Source organism: Pagrus major, chromosome 6 (genome assembly GCF_040436345.1).
Source record: "Pagrus major chromosome 6, Pma_NU_1.0".
Lineage (NCBI taxonomy): Eukaryota > Metazoa > Chordata > Actinopteri > Spariformes > Sparidae > Pagrus > Pagrus major.
In genome coordinates, this window is record NC_133220.1 from 9,395,212 (window position 1) to 9,419,544 (window position 24,333).

The 24,333-nt window shown below is 39.9% G+C and overlaps 2 protein-coding genes and 1 non-coding gene across 3 annotated transcripts; all 3 read left to right on the forward strand.

Annotated features, from left to right (window-relative positions):
- Positions 1–12,251: 12,251 nt before the first annotated feature.
- LOC140998834 (guanylate cyclase activator 2B-like) lies at positions 12,252–12,815 on the forward strand. The gene is made up of 3 exons (XM_073469225.1): positions 12,252–12,326; positions 12,431–12,623; positions 12,746–12,815. The coding sequence occupies exons 1-3, from the start codon at positions 12,252–12,254 to the stop codon at positions 12,802–12,804; spliced, it is 327 nt and encodes a 108-aa protein (XP_073325326.1). The 3' UTR covers positions 12,805–12,815.
- A 5,334-nt stretch (positions 12,816–18,149) lies between these two features.
- On the forward strand, positions 18,150–19,920 carry LOC140997507 (guanylate cyclase activator 2B-like). The gene is made up of 3 exons (XM_073467442.1): positions 18,150–18,227; positions 18,667–18,853; positions 19,850–19,920. Exons 1-3 carry the CDS (start codon positions 18,156–18,158, stop codon positions 19,918–19,920), a joined length of 330 nt encoding a protein of 109 aa, XP_073323543.1. The 5' UTR covers positions 18,150–18,155.
- A 1,951-nt stretch (positions 19,921–21,871) lies between these two features.
- trnap-agg (transfer RNA proline (anticodon AGG)) lies at positions 21,872–21,943 on the forward strand. The gene has a single exon. It is a non-coding gene; the product is annotated as a tRNA-Pro (tRNA).
- Positions 21,944–24,333: the final 2,390 nt, after the last annotated feature.

Genomic DNA, 24,333 nt, shown 5'->3' on the forward strand with positions numbered 1-24,333 from the left:
TTTACTTTTTTGGTTCAGTTTCACCGCTATCCGCAGCAACTGTTTTCAGGGGGGGAAACAAGCTCAGATAAACTCATCATATGCTGCCTGTTGAGGTCCAAGCAGCAGACAGACACTGTCGAGCTCGTGAGTATTCAGCAGCTAGAGAGCCAGATATTTCCCTCAGGCGTTGGTGGAGAGCAAAACATAGTTTAAGGAAAGTGGAGAGGACTTAAATTCATTAAATTGCGTGTCTGTTGGAGAAACAATTAAGCATTGATGCCACAGCATACAAGGAGCGGTTCCAACTTTGCTTGAGTTTAGTCCCATCTTTTTTCAACATGAAAACATCCCAGTGAACAAAGTCCAAGTCCATTAACAAATGGCTTTCCCAGTTTGGTGTGGAAGAAGTCCTTTGGGCTGCACAGACCCCCGGCTTCACAGCCAACAAACAATTTTTGAGATGAAATGAAATGTTGAGGCCCTGCAGCCTTCCCAAAAAGAGAGGAGGCTTTTACAGCAGAAAATGAATAACCATGCTTTTGGAATGAGATAGTCATCAATCACATACGGCTGCAACGCTCAGGCATCCACATACTTTTGGCCACGCGGTGTGTACAGCTTGTTTAGATGCTACTCGGCATCAAAAAAATGTCACGGTTACATCTAGACTGTCAGAAAAGTGTCCTTCAAGAGTTGTTCTGACTGAGGCAGCGCAGGTGGTGCTGAGCTCAGGTGCAGCAAAAATCTGTACTCCCTTGACACATTGAACATCCAAGATACACTTCATGTAGAGCACATGGTGAGAGCTGTAAGATGCTCAATAATTTTAAAACCTAACAGCTATTTCTTTCCAGATGAGCAGTACAAAGTGGAGCACCACAGAAGAAGAAGAAGAAGAAGAAGAAGAAGTGTGTGAGTGGTTCGTCATTGAAGGCTTTGGTCATTCTAAGGTGAGACATTGTGCTATACAAGTGTCAGAGATGTTCTATTAACTGCACTCAACAAGGTTTGAGATGAACGCTGACACATATTCCCCCCCCCCCCCTTCCTCTTAGCATAACCACAGCTGGAGATTATTACAATACAGTCTGATGTACCTGAGTGCGCCCTGTGAGAAGTTTCAGCAGGATACTCGGGCTCCGGTCCTGTCGGCTCATATTCAGCGTCTCACCTTCGACTCACTACTGCTCACGGATGATTAAATAAAACCTATTTCTTGAGAAGATTGGTGTGATCTTGTTCCTGAACCATGATTATGATGCCCAGAGCCCAAGGGCTTCGTAAGAGTACAGTGCAAATGCAGGAAATGTAGCCTACTTTTATTACAGCCAAATAATGTAATTGGTGTCGTAAAATGGCATTTGTTTTGTTTAAGACATCTGGTGTATGTGTCCCAGTAGGCTACCATAATTAAGGCTAAGAAAGCCTCCAAGTTTATAACCCTTTCTTGAAAAACATAATAGAATTTATGGTCTACAGCACATTAAATATTTATTTTAACAAACTGGAGAAAGTGCATCGCCCAGTTTTCCCCTACGAATGCTTCCCCACGATACACTGAAGAGACATCAGGGCTGTTCACCTTACATAATGTACCTTTCGCAGGGAGTTCCTCTTATCTAAACCATATGAACATATTTGGCCTTTCACTACTCGACTGTTTTCACATGTGTCCTCGATAAGGGTCGGAGATGTAACACCAGAGACATGAATCAAACGGGGCTGAGCTCTTTGCTTTGAGGTGATGATTTACAGAGAAACAATCAGGATCGTCTGCCTGAAAATAAAATGATCTGTATGCACAGATCCCCATTGTGCGGAGTATGTTTTGTTCCCTCAATAAAAACCGCTTGTGCCGGTGATTGTATCACATGAGAACGGGGCACGATTTATGCAGAGCGGTGCCGCCGTCAGCTCACACATAATACCTCGACCTTGACATCAAAGGCTTAAACAGCTTTAGTGCCATTTCATTTTTTAAAGGCCAACCATCTGAGATAAACTTTGGTCCATGCAGCTGTTGTTTCATTGTATGTGTGGTCGGTAACCAGGGCAACGCAGGACACACTGCTCGACCATTACTAAATGTAATCATTCATATACTGATCTTTTATGGGTCGACGTACTAACCGCAAAAAACATGAATGCAAACGATTCACTTGGAACGGATGTTTGAACTGATTTCACCTTTTTTAAGTATTTTACCGTCATAACGTCAGTGAGGGTTTTTGCACTGCTCACTTTTGTTATTTCATTGTTTCATTATGACTTCATTGAAAAGTACTATATAAATAAAAACGTATTATCTGTTTATTTATTTGATATAATAATCACAAACAGCGACCTCAGCACCCAGCCTCGCAGCCTTGATTAATCTGTTATGTGTGAAGACAAGACAATTACTTGTTTTTGTTAATATACGTACAATAAAAAAGGTGAAAACAATTACAGCCAAATGAAAATATCTAATTAGAAACAAAAGAAATTATTTGCTTGGCTGCAAACAGCTTGAAACTGATAATGAACACACAGGCCTTTGAACTCGCTTCACTTTGATTGGCTTTTTATCTTTTTGTTGTGTACGCTATAAATGTTTTTTTTAATATCTCCCACTGCATATGTTGCAAATGAAGATAACGATGCTGATGATGATGGTATGATGAAATCTGTTTGTTGGACTTTACCACTTCTTACTTATTGACCTCCTCCTCCTCCTTCTTCTTCTTCTCCTCCTTCTTCTTCTTCTTCATCTTCTTCTTCTTCGTCTCCTCCTCCTTCTTCTTCTTCTTCATCTTCTTCTTCTTCATTTTTTCCCTAATAGGTATTTGATATAGCTGTAATGGGCAGACTGACATTGCCATCCACAGACACGGATCATAAAATTCATCGTAGTCTTCTACATATCTTTTTAATCACATTCCTTTGGCAGATGCTTTGGGAGTCATTGGGAGCATTTTAGGATTCAGCGTTGTGCTCAAGGACACTTTGATGGACAGCAGGAGCTCAGGGAGGAAACCTTGAAATGTACTTTCAACCCGGAGCTACAGCCACTCTTGAAAGGAAAGGTCTAAAATCTGATTAGTCCATAATTAGATTCCTCCACTCATTTCAGATCCATCCCAGTCTGTTGAAATGTCAATTCATCAGACAATATTTCTCCTGTAGTTGAAGGAATGAGATGGAATAATCTGTTTTTAATCACACTGTCAGGACAGAGTGTTATCATGTTTTCATTGCTCAGTTTCATTTTTTCATGCTTTACAACTTGTTTGGGTCGCTCACATTAGCCAGCTGAGGACCTAATGGGTTGACTTTTGTACTGACTGATAATTAGAGGCAATACAATCTTGAAAATAATCAAGATGGTAGGTGCGGTGGCCTGCTATGTCTGTCTGCATCGTGTGAAGTGCTGTCCTGCCTCTTGCTACTTCTTGCTAGTTGTTTGAATGACTTATGGAGCACCCGAAGCAGATTCTTACAACTTAGCATCAAGAAATATACAAACAGGACACTGCAGTGTGTGCATGTGATGTACGTGCAGCTGGACACTTTTAATCAATGCAGCTAGATAATAAGTTACTTCACTTGGTCGGATAAAACATTGCTCTAATTGTTTTGTACAAGGCATTTACTGGCACAACTTTTTAATAGATAACATAACTTGAACAGCGACTTAAAATGCAGAAGGGTCCTCCGTGTCTCTGGGGAAATCATGTTTCCTCAAGTAACACGACCCTGTGACAAGATCAAGAAAATCATAAAAACTCTATAAAACAGTTTTAGCAGACACTGCACTCATTTAGTTAAACATTATCAGCGTTGTGAATGAGGCAGAATCAAAACAAAGTCACGTGACTGTGGATATATCCTGTATTTCTAAGATTTCGAATGTAGCTTTTCCCAAACTTTTCAGCATATAACATTGAAGTTTCGAGATTAAAGGATGAAATGTTGGCAGTGCTGATGTTTACATGTGTTAAAGTCATAGGCTACGTTCCATATTGACATTTCTAATGTGAAATCGTGTCGCATTCACATTATATGCTTATGACCTAACTTTCATATCTGGAAAATGTTCAGTTTTCAATTTTATGTTGTAGTTTGGTTTGGTTTAGACACAAAAACTTCATGGTTAGGGTTAGGAAAAGATCATGTTTTGGCCTAAAACACCTCTTTCGGTTCCCACAAACACGGCTGTATCTGTCTATCTTGTTACAAATATCAGTTTCTTGTCGCCACAAAATACGTCTAGAAACTGTCAGGTCTCCTTAAAAATATCCAGTGGTTTCATGCTTACAAATGTTGAACACAGTCTTGAATTGCGTTCACTAGCTGTAACTCCACCACCAGCCCCTCTCACCCCCTGACATGAAGGTCAGCTCATATACATCCAATGAGAACTTGATATGACACGTATTAATTTTAACATACCTGTGATTTGCAGAAATGTTAACTGCCATCATGTTACTTTGCCAAATGGGCTGCACAAACCCGAGCAGGTGTCCAAAACCTGACTAGACTCCACAGGATCAGTCATCACAAATTAAATTCAAACTATTTTCTATCACGATATGGAGATGGCGCACAATCTCAGTGTAACTTTTATTATATGTTAATGTTAACATTATTAGAAAGTTGTCAAGTATCATGATGACTGTTATAAATCATCAAAATAAGAGACATTACAAGAGATATACTTTCAAGAAGAAAGTACAATAAACAGGCTTCAGTCTCAAACTTTTCTGTTTTTACTCACATATATTGTATTTTTACGTTTCTAGGGAGGTGTAAGGGGAACGCAAAGCGATGGGAACAGTAGCAGTAGATACAACGCTAATCAGTATGACGTCCAGCCTGCAGGTGAAATAAACAAGGATGATTTATTGGTGAGGATTAACTCAGCCGAGCGTAAATCTGACACTGATAAATCTCCACAAGTTCAGTCTGCAGGAACTGGAGGAGCCATCTGTGTCAATTTATGGCTTTGTAACCAAAGCCGCCACTGTTAGCCCTTGTCTTATAAACAGCAAAGCGTGAGACTTATGATAAGTGATGAGATTCACAGAGAGACACAGTCAATATTTTATGCCATGATCAGACTTTAAAGTGTGTAGACGACAGGTTGGTAGCAAAATCCTTGAACATTTGGTTATCTGTTGAGCAGAATATATTAACAAAAGTGATTTTGTACGTTTTCCCTGAATCCTAAAGTTTATATTATATATTTGTTTCTAAAAAAGTGAGGGTTGGTAAATTATCATAGAAGCATTTTTTGTTATATATTTGTAGAAAATCTTTGAACATCCCAAGAGCAATAAATAAATCAAGTTCTCTGACAAATAAAAGAAAAAGATTCAATATCTGTGGCTGTTGCAGGCCTCTAATAAGCTCACCTAATCATCTCATTCTGGCAGTATGAAAACACTGAACAGGTGGATTAATTGCTAAAGCTAGTAGCGAGCTAGTCACACAAGAATGGCAGAGAAAGTGCAGCCAAAGTTTCCAAATACTAACATACTGTAGCTATATCAGCCATTTCCTTACATGTGAGTGAGACATGAGGTAGTTGGATATGTTTAGCAATGATAACGATGAGCTGCGTTCACAGAACACAGCCCTTGATCCGGGTAATTATGGATACCACTGGTTTTCTTGCAAGCCTTGCCTTATTCCACCTCTGATTGGTTGCCTTCGTTGGTTGCTTTCTCTTCGCTTGACTCAAACTGTTAACTCATAGTAAAGTGTGATTTTGTCTGTTTTTCTTGCGGATCTGCTACAGTGGTTTATGAGTTGTAGTTGCCCCAGTAAACACACCGACCTCTTCGGCCTGCCTAGTCTGCTGTTGCTCCTCTCAGGGTCACTAAGCGTCCAGAGCACAATTTGTCAGAAAAGCTGATTTTTGAGTCTTATTCCGAACTCGTCAAATAATGATACATTGGGATGGCGGCCGGCCCGACCTACAATACGTCAGTATTGTTGGGAATGAGACTCAAAAATCAACTTTTCTTACAAATAGCACCTTTTAAGATCATGGACTTTTTTCCCAAGTGGTCTGGCCTTTCAGTGTGTAGTTGCTGTATGAGAGAAGTTCATTATATCTTTATTGGCTGTTTGACTTGGATGATTGGTCCACTTTACAGCTTTAGACAGTTAAGTGTCCTGAAGCCTCAGATAAGAAGAGTTTACACGTGGCAAAATGGAGACGCCTTTATTAGGTTTGTGCCTGACATTTAGTGAGTTTATACATCAAACACACAGATCTGATGATCATATAATAACTCTGAGATGAAATTGAATGTCAAATTTTCCCACACAATTATGTTTGTTTAAAAGGGTTATCACATTTTGGGTTTTATGCTTTGTTTGCTTTCTTTCCAAGAGTCAGATGAGAAAATAAACACCACTCACTGTACAATTAAAATAAAACTTGCATGAAGACTGTAAAACAGAAGGAAATAGCTGTGATTAATATGTTTTGCGTTTGTTAAATCCGTAGAGTAACCAAAATGTAAAAACTACGACATAATGTTTCCAGTTTCCAGTATTTATGCTAAGCTAAGCTAACCAGCTGCTGTCTGTAGCTTCATAATATCTGTAAAGACATGAGAGTGGTGTAAATCTTCTCATCTAACTCTCTGCAAGAAAGTGAACGAGCGTAGTTCCCCAAATGTCAAAGTATTCTATCGGTAACTAGATAATATTCCCCACAGCGATTGATATAAACAGGATATTAATTAAAATGGATGAATAAATACACTCTACTACATGTAAACAGCGAGGGAATGGCTGTATATTAAACGCTTGACACAACAGAAGAGGCCCACTGAGGAAACTGAAACTAATAACCAAGTTTAAAGTCCTGCAACTTGTATGTTATCAATTTCTAAATGATAACTTAATCACAGAGAGCAGATAATAATCACACAACAACTTCGGCCTTCGTGCCTGACAAGCATGAGCACCATCCAAAAACACTAATAAACTCCTGGGAGAGTGGAGTTTGTTAGTAAGGAAGGAAGTACGAGACAAAAACAATGAGGCAGTTAAGCTTTTACATATTTTAAATTGGTAACATTCCTGCTTCAGTCACTCCCATTTTCGATAACTATACGTGTTTATTTTTATCCTACTGGGAATAAAGCTGCTCATTTCTGCTTCTTGTCATAAAGTGCATATGACTCATCGTATTTTTCAAAAACCATGTTTTGACTTCCTGGACAGCAGCATGGATCCGATGGTGGAGGCCAAAGGTAATAAAAAGTGAGGAGCTGCATTTAATATGAAGTTTGACACCCCCGAGCCAAGGTTTGGCCTATAAATATAACAATTTGGCTTGACTTGCCAGACGTGTGATTAAAAAACAAGTAGTCGTCTTCATAATATTTAATGTGAACATAATGTCCTCAGTGAACATCTATTTGGGCTACATCTTGTCCCAATTATCTCCATAAAGTAAGTAAGATAAGATAAAAGATTAAAGCACTTTTCAAAGAGCAGCAGATAACACAAGTCCCTAAACAGAGTAATCACCTTTTAACTGACAGATATAAAAAAAATAGCTGGATATAGTTATGCGGCTGGATATGTTGAACCTTAACATTTCTTTAGGATCAGTTGTGTGCTTAGGGTCTAGTTAGGTTTAGGCACATATACCATTTGGTTAGGGTTAGGAAAGGATCATGTTTTGGCTTAAAATACCTGTTTTGGTCGCCACAGACACAGCTGGAGCTGTCCAAGGTTTCCTTAAATATATCCAGTGGTGTCACACTTACCAATATTGTAACGCAGTCTGGAACTGTGGTCACTGGCTTAACACATTTAAGCATTACACTATATAGCTGTCACCGCCCACATACTTCCATGCATACTTCACGCTGGCAATACAACCGCTAGAGGGCGCTACTCAGAGTCAACTCAGTCTCGCACAGACCGCCACTTTTCCTTTGCAGCTGTCCAATCTCCTCTCAGTTGTCCTGTAGTTACAGTTTGTCTCTGTGTCCGGGCGAAGTAACATCATACAGATGTTTAAAACGTCTCACCAACTCGCATGACCTTTCCTCATCCAGTCCCACCATTTTTAAATCTCCTTCCTCTTGTCCTGTGGTCGTGTCTCACTTAAACAACTGGCTACGCTGCTACACTGCCCCTCATGACTACCGGATAAACTTTCAGAAAACATGCAGAAACACAGACAAAAGGGGTGTATGGACAAAAGGCTCTGTCCGTATCCGTATGTGTATTCAACGATGAGCATAAATGCGCCTTAACTCCACCAGCATCCCCTCCACCTCGTGATAAGGAAGTCAGGTCATGAAGTATAACGTAATATCGCACAGCTCTACAGAGAGTCTTTCAGCTCACTGTTTTGATTTTACACCCCACAACTTTTTTGTTTTGACGCAGTCTCACTGCTTTCATCAGCATTATTTCCAGACATGACCGTAGCAGACAGACTCAAGGTGTTTGTGTACAGAGCAAAGCAAAGCAAAAAGTGTGTACATATTGGACCAAGTGGCCAAAAACAACAAGAGTGAAGATTTATGCTAATTTTGCTCCAGAGCTACGAGGCAACTGTTTCAACAAAACAACTTTCAAGGGTGTTAAAATGTCAATGTTGTGTTAACAGCTTGTTTTGCTACGAAGAAAATCAATTAAACCAGGAACTCAAGGGGCCGTAGGTTCACGTTTAGACATGAAGAGGGGTTGATGAAGTGTCCTCAGAGAGAAACTCTGCTTGCTGACCCACTTGACGTTAAATACTCAAAGATATTCTATTCAGGCTCAGGCTGATCATTGACTTCTCTCCGGCCTAAATGGTCCTCATTAGTCTTACCTGTCTGACTGATTGCCCTTTCCCGTGACTTGGAGACTATTTTTCCCTGCTTGGCTCAACAGAAAACCTTTTGGACAAACAGTAAATGTTGTCAAGCGTGAACAAACATTGTCCTGGTTGAATTATGAAGTCAATTAGCTTTAATTGTTCGACCACCGATACAAAAACAATGAGCGGTTATAGAGTGAGGTGAGAATCTGTAACTTTCACCCAAACACTTCTTCAACAATCCATCAGAGCATGAAAATGCTGAGGTAGGAATATGTCTGCACCTCACTACGCTCATTTCTTTTTTCTCTCCCTGCTGCACATCACACCCCACCACCCACACACTTCCGCTCCTCCCATCTTTCATGGCAGCCTGTTGGCCTGATTTCAAAACACCTGATTGGGTAAACCCTTAGCCGTCTGAAGTGAAGGTTATTTATTAACAATGCAATCTCAGCGTCATATCCCACTCCCACCTGTCTGCAGGGACTGTATGATGCATACAGTGCAACTAAAGATGACTAATACTGACTATTAAGCATAATGCTGGCATTATTCTCACAATCTCTCCCACTGAGGTCACTGGTGACTGGACCCGGTCCTGTTATATTGGGTGAGAGGTGGGGTAACAGACAATCATTTGCACGCCCAATACACATGTATTTGGACTGTGGGTGGAAAGGCCACGAAGGCCGTCTGCATCATCTGCAATGTAGGTCTCCTTGAACTGGCAACACTGTATGTTGAAACTCTATTTCTTTATGTTGCAAATGTACGTTTCTTTAGGTCCAATCCCCCATTTTATCCTGTGACAATGCTGTCCTTGGTAGCTGGCTCGGCAGCCTCCCATCCCCTCCGCCTCCCAATATTATAATTATGAATAATAAAAAGAACTTCCCTCCATACTTACATACTTATGCTTGCCTCCATAGACAAGATTTTTTTCCTTGGATGGTGAGGGAATGTCAGTGCATTCTGGTTGTTGTAGGTTTTTTACCTATTGAGGAAAAGGCAATACCACAGCCCTTGTTCACTGATCATGTAGCACAAATTTGGAAAATAAATGTGTCTTTGTACAGCTCAGTTTTATGAAAAGCTGATCTTTAAGGCTCATATCACGTCAGTGTTGACAAAACAAACTGACAACAGACAAGCATTTTGCTTTAAGGTATCATTATCCAGTTATGTAATGGCTTTAAAATATGAATACCATCGTTGCCACTGGGCAGGAAATCTCCCAGGAAAATCAATGAATGAAGACTGACTGGTGCTCCATTCAGGCTGGCTCCATTATAGAATAAATGAGTGAAGAAATTCACGTTCTGTCCTCTGTTGTTGTGGATGATAGCTACCACGGTAATACCTGTTGGCAGGATACATTTATTGTGTATAATCAAGAACAGAGAAAATGGCTCCGTCCTTTTCTTTGTTGGCTAGAATCACCTCTTTAATCGCAACTCCTGACTACTTGATTACTAATCCGATAATAGACACAGAAAATTAGATTTTTTTTCCATTTCTATCCAACAGAAATTAAGTTAATGGAGTTTGATGACGACAACACTGCTGGGATGCAACGTGCCATGTCTGTGCTGCTGACGGATCCTTCATTCTCTGCGTAAAGAATTGCGTTTAATAAGCTCATTAAGAACTTCAGAGATGTGTTGCTGGTCTGCAACACCCTTACACTGCTGTGTGTGTGGGTTCACGCTCGGTGCCATTCATAAGCGAAGTCAATTGATTTCTTTGCGGCCTCGTGCTGTCCTTGACAGCCATGTTGATTAGACAGTCGGGCCATTACTGGAAGGTCACAAAGCAGCGGATGTGCCTATATGTGTGTATGTTTTTCACCTGAAAGGCAAACTCATCCTTGAGAGAAATGCATCTATAGGTATTCATTAATTTAATTTGCAGTATGCAGCATGCCATATCCTTTCTTAATCTCATGATACAACTCACACCCACATCCTGAAGGCTTCTACAAGCATTGTAGGAGTTATGCACATATCTCACATTTGTTCACAGTAATTAATTTAGATCTGGTCGGGCTCGAGGGCTACATAAATAAACTGAACATAATTTTTTCTGCAGCAGACACAGAAACAGTGTACGCCAGCATTCAGTAAATACCATCTGATTCTTCCACACTGCTCGCTAACGAGGGCTCGGCAGGCAACCCACATGGGATGAAAAAACATTTGCGTGTAGATTTAATGGTTTGTTTTAGCCTAGTGAGATGCAGATGGGTGTGTTGCTCATGAGACTGTAAGACTGTCAAGGCAATACAAATATTTGGCATAAAATTTAGCAGTAAATATGTCTACTTTTGTAATGTATTCTGTGCTCCTCGAAGGAACAATGAATACAAGTCGTTTCTTGCTTGAAAATGATCTTAAAACGAGTCCCATTTATCTCCCTAAAATGCTATTTCCAAGGTCAGGGGTTCCCAACCATCGGGACGTGGGCCATTAGGGCCAGAAAACCCTGTAGGAACTAAGGGAACGGATTTAATTGCCATATTGTGTTTTGTTATTTATTTTTCTGGAAATGCAAACTTTTTTACTACGTATCACGAGGCAAAATATCACTTAAAGGTGCAATATGTGAGAATAATATTATAAATATTATATATATTTTTTTGACGTTTGATGTCTCTGTATGGTATAACATGCTTAACCAGCTAGCCCCGGCCCGTCCAGGTCCAAAGCTCCTGTGCTAGCCGTGTAAACACCAATACTCCACTGGTCCCCGAGCTCCCTGTCCATATCGCTAGCTGCACGGCTAACTGAGCTTACAAGCTAATGGCAGCTACGGTTAGCAGTAACTCCGTTGATATGCTCCCCCTTATTTGTTTTAAGTATGAATTTGACAGGTGGCTAATTTGTGTCTAATAAGTGTAATGAGCCATTTCTGACTAGAAATAAGACAAATTCACTGTGTAAAAACAGTATATTTATAAATAAAAACATAGGATTTTCTTCTAAATACAATACGATCGTGATCCAGACAGACATTAAACAAAGTTCAATCATTTGCATCGACGTGAGTAACAGGACTTTCTCACAATGGGCTGGTGTGGGCTTTCTCGTCATCAATGGCGCAACTGGGTAACTGTTTAACACAAAACAAGAGGTGTGATCAATTCTGCAAGACAGAGAAGCCAAGGGAGCCAGGGATCCATAAAAAATAATCAGACAGGTGATGAGGTCAAAGATGGATTTATGAATTCCCTTTTACTACCCTGTAAAACCTCGTCACTACTCATTAACCCGTGAGAAAAACTTTGCTCCCATTCGCAGCACCTGTGGTCACGTGACCGCCGAGCTGCGGGGCAGAATGGTTTAAAAGGAGGCGTGTGGACAGAGGGAAGGCATACACTGAGCTAAGCACCTGCTGAGCACATCCACAGCAACCAGACAAAGACGCTGCAAGACAAACGACTGTCACCATGAAGGCCACTCTCATCACCATCGCTGTCCTCGTCCTGGCTCTCGGCTGGACCTCTGAGGCCGTGCAGGTTGAGGTGAGTGCAGCATTGATGTCTTCATGATGAGAAGAAGGAGTTTATATATACAAACCTGCATTATTTTTGAATCTTTAAATCCAACATCTGCCTTTTCTTTCCAGGAGAATGGATTGACTTTCTCACTGGAAGCCGTCAAGAGGCTCCAGGAGCTCACGGAGAGCCACCTTGCGACTGGACAACAGAATCCCCGTCTCAGGGCGAGCACCGTGTCCTCCTGCGCCGACCCCATGCTCCCACAGGAGTTCCTGCCCCTCTGCAAGCTGAGAGGAGCATCTGCATCCCTCGCCAGACTAGGTAAGACCATTTATGACCAGCCAGTCTCTGTGCCGGAAGTGAAAATACCAGGTCATGCAGACCGAAGCACAGGTGATTCAGCAGTGTAGCTGACGTCTTTCTGTGTCATGTGTTTGTTTCAGCTATGGTTCCCTTGGACGTCTGTGAGATCTGCGCCTTTGCTGCCTGCACCGGCTGCTAAACGGACCCAGCACGCCAGAAAACATCTCGCCTAGCTTAAAACTTGTGATTTCTTTCCTCCCCCTCAAAGCTATTTCAGGGAATTTCTAAAATGTTTTCCTGCAACTATTCGACGATATGTTCCCTGACTCTGGTCAGTGAGCACTTATAAGTTTTAAGTCACTGTTAGACCAAAAAAAGGCAGCGATATGAGAAAAATCAGACAAACTGAGGTATGTTTTTATTTGCAAACTGTTACTTTTTACTTATTTTTCTGCCGACAGCTCTTTATCATACATTTTGGTATTTTTAAATTTAGATAGTTTGTTACATTTCTATCTTGCCAAGCTTTGTATACGTATTTAAAAGAAAAGTTTTGTGCCATTTTTCTTTTTTATTAACATTGTTTTGAATAAAAAGCCTTCATTGATAGATCATGTGTTTCCTTTGTGGTCTTTGATGTGTATTTTTGCAGATTATTCCCAGTTGTGGAAAAAGTATTGTTGTTTAAAGCTGCCTTGAATTATATTTGACCAGTAGGGGGCAGAAAATATTAATGATGGGCACCAGGCTACCAGTAAATCTCTGGCTTATTTTTTTAGCACCATTCACACATCCAGCAGACACAGAGCAACATCGGCATTCATTTGGAGTCGTGTCTCTGTAAATGTATATTTACTGGACTTTTAGCTCTGTTTTGGTCTCCTCCAGGAGAAAGTTATCGAGGTCTTCAGTTACTAGATGCTCAACTTTCTTCATGAGGCTGTTGCTAACTTCTCCTTCCTGTGGTTTGTTGGTGGACAGGCGAAGCTTATGGTTGGTTGATGTGAGAGGAAACTTTGCGCTCCAAAAAAAATCAAAACAATGAGCTAAAAGTAGGTAAAAAGATGCAAAGAGCTGCACAGTCGGGTGTCAGTCCTCTATATTATCAGTATTATGAGCCACACTGTTATGTGTTAATTGATATAATGTACAAATGTGCACACTTTCAGATTCTAGTAGGTTTAAAACTTAAATTATTTGGTTTTGAAACTGAACTTTATTCTACAAAGAAACAACAGCTTTCAGACATTTGTTAGATTATTCAAATATTAACACATACTGTAACTGTGCTGTGTTATTTTGCATCACTGATTACTTAACTGTCTTTAGTCTTAACTCACCTGAGAACATTTATGGTTCACGTCCTGTCTGGTGTCCGCTGGCTGCATCTGTAAGAGTAGCTGTTCTTACCTCTGAGTAGCTGCCTCTTCACCTTCTGTTTTTATTCTGCTCAAGCCGCCTCCGCCTTCATTTCAGCTTCAAATATACGTACAGTATATGTACCATGGTTCGTGTTGTGAATAATTTTTTTTATGCATCTTATCTGACTCAGCGAAACTACCTCATTATGCAGATATACTGTCAGTGCAGGGTACCAGGGGACTTTATGCATCGCTGCTCCAACACCTATAATACACAGCCTTGATGCCTGAGGGCAGATAATTAATGTAATGAAGAGTGCATACAGTATATCTGAGGTGATAAGAACACACAACAGTCAGTGTGGAGAGTACATGGTGTTCTGTATATATGTACAGCAATGCCGAGCAGGCAGATTCTGGTACTTTGTTTTTTTTTTTCTTGTTGCCTTACAGGGAAAATAAAATCGCTACCTTTCACTGTCTTCTTTTTGTTGTGTTTACAAACATTTACATTTATAGACTATGAATAACTGTGTTTAAATTTGACTAGTTTAAGGCAAAAAAAAAGGTAAAAGACTATATTTATCATTATGTACTAAGTGTTGATTGCACAATATAATGGCAATAGAATAAGGACACCATCAGTGTTCAGATTGGTTCCCTATAAACTGCTTTCACGATGCAACTTTGTCTGCCACCGGGCACGAAATCTGCTGAGAACATAAAGGCTGATTCGAGATCCAGTCAGGCTGGCAGGAGCGTTGGGTACTAAACTCTGTACTTTCAAGGGTACCGACCAAATGACATTGGTACAACACAGAGTACCGATTCACGTTGAATCAGTCTGTGCCAAATTTTTTAGAGTAACTTCATAGAGACAAAAAGAGAGAGAGCGAGACATCACCCCTGCAACAAGTTTCATTGAGTCAGGACAACACCGCGCCAAGGCAACACATCTAATCTGAGGAAACACCTGGTGGTCAAACATAAAATCTAAAAGGTATCCAAGTTGAGTAAAGTGCACAGAGTTAAAACTGTTTCTCCAGCTGCTTCCAGGTCTTTTAACAGCTGCCTCCTTTTTATTTGGTGACTTGGTGACAACTGAAATAACATTTTTGTCATTACAGAGTGAGTCCTGAAAAAAAGGTAGCATTGAGCACCGGTACCAAATTCTAGGTACTGTTACAACAACAACACCGTTTGGACACTAGGCCTTTTGTCTCTTTTGACTTTAAATTGAAATATAGAAAATAAAATAGAAGAATATGATACAAAAGTGACTTGGTATTTCTCTCTTCTCTTCAAAAAAATGTCTTCTTGTGTAACAAAAGCAGTTTCCCTCAGCTGGAAAAAGAGGATTGTTGAAGCTGTTTTCCTCTCAGTTCTGGATTATGAGGTTTTCTCACAATATATAGCTCATTCTTGCTGCTCATGAGAAGTTTCATATAGGAACTGCCTTTGCAGCAGTCTCAACGAATAATCTGCACCGTCACCCGAATGTCAAAACACTTCCTACCTCCTCTGATTTCTTTCACTGAGTCTGTACAATAGTCAATTTTCTGTTCAACTGCGTGACTCAGCCTGTTTCTGCCAAACTTTTAAAAGAGGCTTGTCGAAAAAAAAATCAGGTATGCTCAGTCGACTTATTATTAAAAGTGAAATAAATAAATAAAATTGACTAAAACACATTAAAAACAAGAGACAACCTGAGGAGTCGACGCTGCACAAGCCATAGACTGCAGTGACTCACACTTCAACACCTACACTCCTGTCCTGCCTTTGTCGTTTGGTTGGTGACTGTTGTCATTGACCAGAATTCTTCCACAGCTTGTGAACTATTCAAAGAATTGCTTTGACATTTTCTAAGTCTTTCTCATTCAGTTACCAACTTGACATTTAACACAAAACAGGCCTCCTCCCCCTCCATCCTGTTTGTTTCATTCTTCTCATATTTTTGATTTAACAGCTTAGCATGTGTACAGTTCATCTGTCTGAAGATGTCCTTCTGTGCATCTGGTCTTTTACCTTGTTTCAGCAGAAAGAATATCTCTTCTCCTCACGAGTCTAATTATAAATATCATATTTAATGATATTGAACTGTGCTGAAACCCATTTCAGCTTGTAGGGGGATTAGTTTGCCCTTTTGTTAGCCAGAAGAATCGAGGATCTTTCCATTAACGATTGAGAATTAGATTTGTGTCCTTCACCTCCTTTAATTGTCTACTTTGGGACCAGGACTGGTCCAAGCAGTCCTCTCTTTCCAGTTTTCCAATATTTTCACCAGCTTGTTCAAATTTTAATGTGGTATCACTCACTGTCTGGCAGGGATTGAACAGACATTTCTTTTTCTTCTTTTTCCCCAAGACAAGCTCAGGTTAAAAGTTTCTACATGAACTTCAAACTTCACTGAGATCATGTTTTTAAAGTAGATTTCCATCCTGGACCTCCATATTCCAGCCAGTAAAGAGTTATGTAATGCTTATTTGGCGAAACACGTGGAAATCAATAGATAATCAAACAATACTCGTCTATTTACTTTATAGTTTTTCATTAACAGCCATTTGATGTGTGTGTGCGTCTGGGTGATTTATATAAGTAGACAAGCTGGGTCTCCGATATACTGCACATTTCTAGGTTCATATATATATGGTGGTGGTGGCTGTTGTAAGTGTTTAAAATACAAAAGAACAAAGTTTGTCTCAAAGTTATAAAAAAGAAAGTGAAAGCTTTGTTATTCTGTTTTACTTCATCGGAGTGAAACCTGCCTAAAATTGGTCGATTTTGTGTGACTTTGATGTGACTTCTGAAATAATGTCTCACGCAGTCAGACACGATTAATTGTTAATGGGGAAGCTCCAAGCTGTGACTCACAATGGCTTCGTGGATTTTACAGATTTTTAAAAAGTTGCTCCTTCTCACCAACTCCCAAGTTTTTGTGTGAATAACTGTTTTTTAACACACATCCCTGGTTGCCTGAGGGCCCTGACAAAGTGTCGTAAGATCAATCTTGGTCGCCAGGGAGAGAAATTCCCCAGACTCCCTTATAAATCGCTCAATTTTGTGAGTTGTTAAATGAGGAGAATCTTTATAAAGTTTGTGAAACACTGTCTGCATAAATTCTCAATAATTTGGGCCTCTTTGTGAATTCGGCGTATGTTATACATTGAGTTCTGTCTTTTATTGTGTTAAAAACATTGTGCGATGTTTGTTTTCATAATAGAGCAGGTAAGTGTATATTCAGCATGTAATACTTTTCAGTCAATGATGTCTTGTCTCATACTCAGAAAAAGTGGACTCTGGATTTTATTTCAAGACCAGTCAGACTGTGTGGGACTTTCACCGGTCTGGTCTTGGTCACTGACCTTCTCACTTAACAGAAGAGAAAACAACAATAGACCCATTGTGAAAGAAGCGTCCGTAAAACGGTGGATAAATTGTCGATTGACCCGGGTGTAAATGCCGAGTTTACACATTTCCATTGCACACAAAAGCCGGATATTCGCAGGTTTGAGTGGGATTTTTGACCAGTGGAAAACGAGTATTAATCAACTTTTTATTTCACCGACTCACAAATTGTGTATTTTAAAATAAGGGAGTGAAAGTCTCTTTTTAATAGACTTAATTCCCAAGTGTTTCAGGTTTTCTTGTTCATGGGAAAAAAAACATTTTCTTTTTTAGGGTGTGTATTTCTGAATGTGTCACCAAACAAGTCAAGGTAACATTTGCATGTGGAAAACATCATCATCTGCAGCCATGAAAAACAAGTGACCTATATGGATCAGCTCTGTACGTGTATTGCCGCTTCCTTATCAGACAGCTCGGTGATGTACATCTGTGGGAGAGAGACACAGGGTGAGATTTATTAGGTGCAACCCAGAGACAATAATGAAATATGGTGCTGACGGGGGAAACAACAGAGAGAGCGGTTATAAACAAATTTATTGGTTATATATTAAAAAAAGAGGATCCTAACATTTCAAGTACGCAGTACGCATTTGGTTATCTTTGACCAGTCAGTACCTTTACCCTTACCTGTACTCCCGTCCTCACCCTGCCATTTGTCTTTGTTAATAAATTACTCACAAATCTGTCCAGACACCTTATAAGAGGCCGAGCAGGTATACAGAGGCCACAGAAGACAGAAACACCGAGACCAAACTGAGAAAAAGATCTTTGCATCGACTGAAAAATGAGAGTGCTCGGTGTTGTCCTTGTTTTGGTGCTGTGTGTGTGCAGAGGAGCTGCAGGAGTGCAGGTTAAGGTGAGTATCGCATATTCTTGGAAATATTGTTGACTTATCTTATCAGTCAGGCTGTGTTGCTTGTTTTTCTGTTCACTCTGCTCTTTAGATTTTCTAAACGCATCTTAGAAATACTTGTAGCATTTTTTTTTTTGAAAACCCGGATGTTGTCAGGCCTGTTTAATGGCAGAAGAGTCATTTGCAGAAGCGTTTCACCTCTTTAAACACCAATTATTTAGTCCAGTCATGTTCTTTCGATCCTCCAAAGCCATATCTAAAGTGGCAATCCTGTCAGCTCCTTTCAAAACTGAAAATACATTAAAGTAGTTTCAGCCCTTGCACCTATTATCAATCTCATTACAAGACCCGGACAGAGCACTCACTCTCAATTCAAAGCACCTGCGCTTGAAAGATTTTAATAATGTTCGATATTTCCTCTTCTTGGTCTTTTCTTCCCCAGGTTGGAGACAGGATCTTACCCTTGGAGCCAGTGAAGCAGTTGATTTTGCTGATGGATTTGGACGACAGCGTTAACCCTCACCTCACTGGGACGAGCGTGGCGAATGTTTGCGCTGACCCTCTCCTACCGCAGATCTTTCTGCCCGTGTGTCAAGGGAAGGGAGCCGGCATCGTTTTCTCCAAACTAGGTAAGATTGAGCAAAGGAAAAAGCAATGACAAATAAGGAAATAACATGTGGAATATGGGACATCAGCTTTGTTTTTGCACCTACATATCATTTTTTGCAGATTTTTGCTTAAAATTTTGCGCAAGAAACAGAAATTCTCCTTTTCAGGACATCTTAATCTCATCTCTGTATGAGTTGCAACAGTACAGCAGACTACACGCTATACAGTGCCAGAAACAGGCCATGTTAAATAAAATATTTGTCATAAATCGGGAGAAATACGGGAGAGTTGTGACCTCGGGAGGAAACTGGCAGAGCTCAATGAAAAACAGGAGTCTCCTGGGGAAATTATTGAAGGTTGGCAGGTATGATTACGGTGCGTTGCTCCCAAGTCTCCATCTTTTGTGTTCTCTGATCTATATATAAATGTGAAAACACTATTGATCTCTGAACAGCACCTTGCAGAGGGTGTTGCACGGATGAAAAGTTGTGCTCGTGACATATCGGCAAATAATACTGCAGGACCGAAGATAGAGAACAAAAAGAAAAGAGGAGAGTGTCTTTGCAGAAGAATATCACGATCATATTAAAAGATATGGCTGGCAATATTCTGTATTTTTGATTGTTAAGAGATCCTATGAAAAGACCAACCCAAACAACAACGACTCTTAATATTTTCCTTAGTCTTCAGGCCATTGCCTGCAGGCTCACCCAAGAGTTCACGGTTTACACACTTTATTATGCACATCCTGCACAACTGCTTCACCATGAAGTAGCTCTAGAATGATAATGCCTGACAAGTGGCCTATTGAAAGCTGTGCAAATAGTCTTCAGGGACCATTTAAGCTAGTTAGACGCAGACTGCACCCTTGTTGCTGTATTAAGACAGATATGGATTACGGATCCCGTTATATCAAGTATTTCATGAACCTGAAAAGCTCACCCTCGGGTGGTGCAAAAAACGTCTTTTAGGTCAGATGAATATTTATATTTCCTCCTTTTTCTTGCTTGTTACAGTGGATATCATGACGTCTACGGATCAGTGTGAAATATGTGCCAACCCCGCCTGCTTTGGTTGTCGGGACTGAGACTGCCATCTGCTAGACACACAAACACACCGGGGGGCCTCATCCTCTGTAGTTCTTTCACATCTCTATGTATAAGGCATCCATGGACACCAGCAACACACTGACTGTCACCCAGCAACCGCTCAAGGCTCAGTGGTCAACGTAGTGGAGTACGCTGTTAATAAGTACAATGTTTGAATATTACTTTGCTTTCATATTAAAGTTTTAATTTATTGAGTCTGATGCAGCTTCTTGATAATAAAAAATGTTTTCTTTGCATCCTTGGAAGCAGTTTTTACTTTAAATGCACACACAAAGACACACACGTACACACTTAAAGGGAGAAGCTGTTTCAAAACTACTGACATTAGTCTCATAAAAGTAAATCCTCCTATTTACCCTCATTGATGCTGCTCTACTGCCTGCATTGTTTTTGATTCAATGATCTATACACGCTAATGGGAGTTTAATGGAACAGTTAATGAAAGTGATCAACCTCAACAAATAGTGGGATTAATCCTTGAAGGCTGATGTGCGTTTCCCTCCAGTACAGAGTTGCTGAAGGGATGATGTTTTTTTGTAGCAGGAGTAAAAAGCTAATGTTAGGCGATAAACAGACTACTTTGCAGTCACATGACTTAAACGTCACCACCATTGAGCGTCTTACTACACAATTACTATGCATGGTTTCTATAAATTGATCAATGTACAAGTTGTAAAGTTAGAGTTAGAATAGTTTGTAACTAAAGTTGGCCTGTGAAGACAGGCTAGTGAGTAGATAAGTCTCTGTTCGGCATGATGGCGACCTATGTAGTCCCTTTTGGCCACCTGTTAGCAACAAGACTGTAAAAATACTTAATTATAAAGACTACACAGCCAACAGTTGCATTAGTGACGTTGTCTTATTGAACACTCACCAAAACCCATAACTTAAACATTGTAGAGCCGGCCCGGTATAGTAGCATCTCACAGAAGTGACTAACTACCCTTTCACATACTGCAGTTGTCAATATGAGCAGATTCATTGTGATTTTCATCTTTTTTAGTACCTTTTCTGTGCCAAGTTGGCGGCCATGTTGGTGCTGGTGTGTGTGTGTGTGATGTGGGTTTAACACAAAACTAGATGCTATTTTAATGTCTTTACGACAAACTGCGACTTTCTTGACTTGAAAAATGTACTTTTTAAATTGACAAACATCACATGTGTAGTTCATGGCAGTAGATTTTGTGTTACTACAAAGAAAAAGAGACACTGTCTGAGCAACAGGATTTAAACGAAACCGGAAGTGTGGGGGAGCGAACCCTCTCGCCTCGCCCGGATCCTCTGCGTCCTCCCTCAGCGTTCTTCCTGAAAGCTCGCGGCGACCTCTGGTGGCGCTGCAGTGACGTAACAACGGTGTGAGAGTTCTAAAGTAACGGTCCTTTTCAACAAACACCTCTTAAAACGTCTAAAGTAGCTAAACTTGCATTGTTCCGGTAAGTATATCGCCTCAAACAGATTAATGATGAAGCTAAAGAGACATTTGGTTCATATTTCGACCCTGTTTCATTTTTTTTATTTCTGTTATAGGAGAGAAAGCAAAGAAAACGTTGTCAACAGCCACGATGTCAGTCAACCTAACGAGGTAAGGAGACTGAGAATTAGCTAGCAGAGTTCAGCTAACTAGGTAGCAGACTTTAATTTTTTATATTTTTTAATTTTTCTCTTTGACGTCGTGTTCATTAAGTAACGGTATTTAGTTTTGTAGAGACCGTTTCTCTCTTCTAACCCGTCGTAATTAGACCCGGACCGTTCACATTCAGTCTTCGGTTGGTGCTAATCACCGATAGCATGAGTTAGCTTGTTGGTACTGCAGTTAATTGAGATGACAGCTGCAGTAGAAAAGTTTGTTTGACACACGGACAACAACAATAAGATTGTGTTCAAGATCCGCAGGTTTCTGGCTGCAAGTTTGGTTTGTGCAGATCACGTGGCTCGTTGGTCTAGGGGTATGATTCTCGCTTAGGGTGCGAGAGGTCCCGGGTTCAAATCCCGGACGAGCCCTCCATTTTAAGTACTTTTGGAAGAAAGTAATTTTCAAGTATGCAACCACCAACATTCAGTTGTGCCTTTTTATTTCCCTTTAAGCAGTGATGGAAAAGTAACTGAGTACATTTACTCAAGTACTGTACTTAAGTAAAATTTTCAAGTACTTGTACTTTACCTTTCTATTTCTATTTTCTGCTACTTTACACTTCCACTCCACTAAATGTTTTACTTTTACTCCACTTCATTTTTTTGATAACTTTAGTTAGTAGTTACTTTTGAGAAATGGTGCTGCATCAGAGCCAAAGTAGTGTATTTTTACATGGATTTATTTTATTGGCAATCAGATCAAAAACACTGATTCTGTAAAAAATGTTAAATATATATATATATAGTTAAACGTCTAGGCCAATAATTGATCTACCCATAGTATACAGAATATACATACATGTAAATATATGTATAATTACTTTTACTAATCTTGATACCTAAATACATTTATTGCCAGAAAACAACTGTTGATACTTAACTTAATATCAAATACTTTAAGACTTTAACTCAAGAACTATTCTTATGTGACTTTCACTTTTGAAAAAGTAATTTTTAACACAGTTCCTTTACTTTTACTCAAGTAAAAGTTTTGGGTACTTTTTACAGCACTGTCTTTAAGTCTGCTAAAATCACACTATACAACAGTATCACATGTTCACTGTGTATCATTTTTTCCAGCTCTTTGGTGAAGCTATGATTTTACGGAGTCAGATATTCAAACCCAAGACCTAAGACATGCTCTTTTTCATCAAATGAAAATATCGTCTACATCTTGCACATCATGTAACACACATTTTCTCAAAATTCAACATAACAGATTTGATGTCTTTTGAGACGTTCTCCTTATCTCTACTAGAAAATAAACTTAATTTCTGTTCGATGTTTGACTGCACACAATGTCTTTGTGCTAAATAACCCACTGATTAACCCTTTAACACTGCCTGTTAAGTGGTACAAAAGTAAAATAATAATAATGGTAATAATAAATGTAATAAACTTAATTTATACAGCACATTTTATGCACAAAATTCAGCTCAAAGTACTTTATGTACTGATTCTGATAATAAATTAAATAGTTTATCAATCAATAATGCAAAACATTCTGTGTTTACTGCTTCTCAATTGTGTAGATTTCCAGTATTTGACATTTTCTAGACTAGATGGTTAAGCATTAAATTGGAAAAACACTCAACAGATCAATCAATAATTAAAGGAATCATCAGTTGGAGTCCTATTTGCTGTGGTGGAAAGTAAATAAGTACTTTTACTCAAGTAGGGTACTTGACTAAAGTTTTGAGTAGGTCACTCTTACTTTAATTAAGTATTTTCATACATTTGAAAGTAGAAACAAAAACATATCTGCCTTTAAAATGACTGTATTGACCAGCACTATAAAGTGGTTAAAATTAGCCCTATTGTTACCAGCAACAACATTAAAATCTTCCTTAAACCCTTAACAATAATAATGCTGTTATTTAACATATATTATAACTTGATATATAACTCGTGATATATGTCCTTCCTTTAAAATGGTCCTTTACTGTTGACACATTGATTCATTTTGCTAGTACACCTTTGTATATCTGTCCAGTGTGCTCATTCCTCTCACTACCCACCAGAGGGCACAATTTACTAAAGCATTTTTACTTCATTCTGCAGACTTCAGGCTTGTAGGTATCTTATGGATGTAACTTCTGCATTAAAATATTATTTCCATACAATGTTAGTAAGACAAGTATGCACTTACATTTTTATGTTGTTTTACCTCAAAAGGGGAAACAGCTGCTTTCTTGCAAGCTGCTATTTGGGTAAAATTAGGATGAGAAAAAGCCCATTGGTTGACAGTGGCAGACAGTTACCCCAACAACACCACAGTCTATATGGGAGCTTTAAGTTCCTTGGGGTTCACATCTCGGCCGACCTCACCTGGACCACACACATCTCTCATCAGGTGGGGAAGGCCCAACAGCGACTCTACTTCCTCAGGAAGCTAAAGCATGCTCACCTCCCTCACCACCTGTTGACCAACTTCTATCGGTCAGCGATAGAAAGCCTCCCGACCTACTGCTGCACGGTGCGGTTCTCCAGCTGCACAACACAGGACAGGAAGGACCTGCAGCGGGGGGTGAAGGCAGTGGAGCGTGTCATCGGGACGACACTACCCCCTCTCAGAGACATTGACGCTGGCCGACTCCAAAGGCCAGCTGTATTGTTAAGGACCCCACTCACCCCGGACATTACCTGTTCTCCCCCCTGCTCTATAGATCTATCAGATGTAAAACAAACAGACTGCCGAACAGTTTCTTCCCACAGGCAGTGAAATGCACAACACCCCCCTCCCCTTCACTCCTCACTCT

Bases quoted from the DNA above. Each gene is read 5' to 3' on its own strand.
- LOC140997507 (XM_073467442.1), top strand. From the start codon at position 18,156: ATGAGAGTGCTCGGTGTTGTCCTTGTTTTGGTGCTGTGTGTGTGCAGA. The intron at 18,228-18,666 runs GTGAGTATCGCA...TTTCTTCCCCAG, and splicing joins CTGCAGGAGTGCAGGTTAAG to GTTGGAGACAGGATCTTACC. The intron at 18,854-19,849 runs GTAAGATTGAGC...TGCTTGTTACAG, and splicing joins CATCGTTTTCTCCAAACTAG to TGGATATCATGACGTCTACG.
- LOC140998834 (XM_073469225.1), top strand. From the start codon at position 12,252: ATGAAGGCCACTCTCATCACCATCGCTGTCCTCGTCCTGGCTCTCGGC. The intron at 12,327-12,430 runs GTGAGTGCAGCA...TTTTCTTTCCAG, and splicing joins CTGAGGCCGTGCAGGTTGAG to GAGAATGGATTGACTTTCTC. The intron at 12,624-12,745 runs GTAAGACCATTT...TGTTTGTTTCAG, and splicing joins TGCATCCCTCGCCAGACTAG to CTATGGTTCCCTTGGACGTC.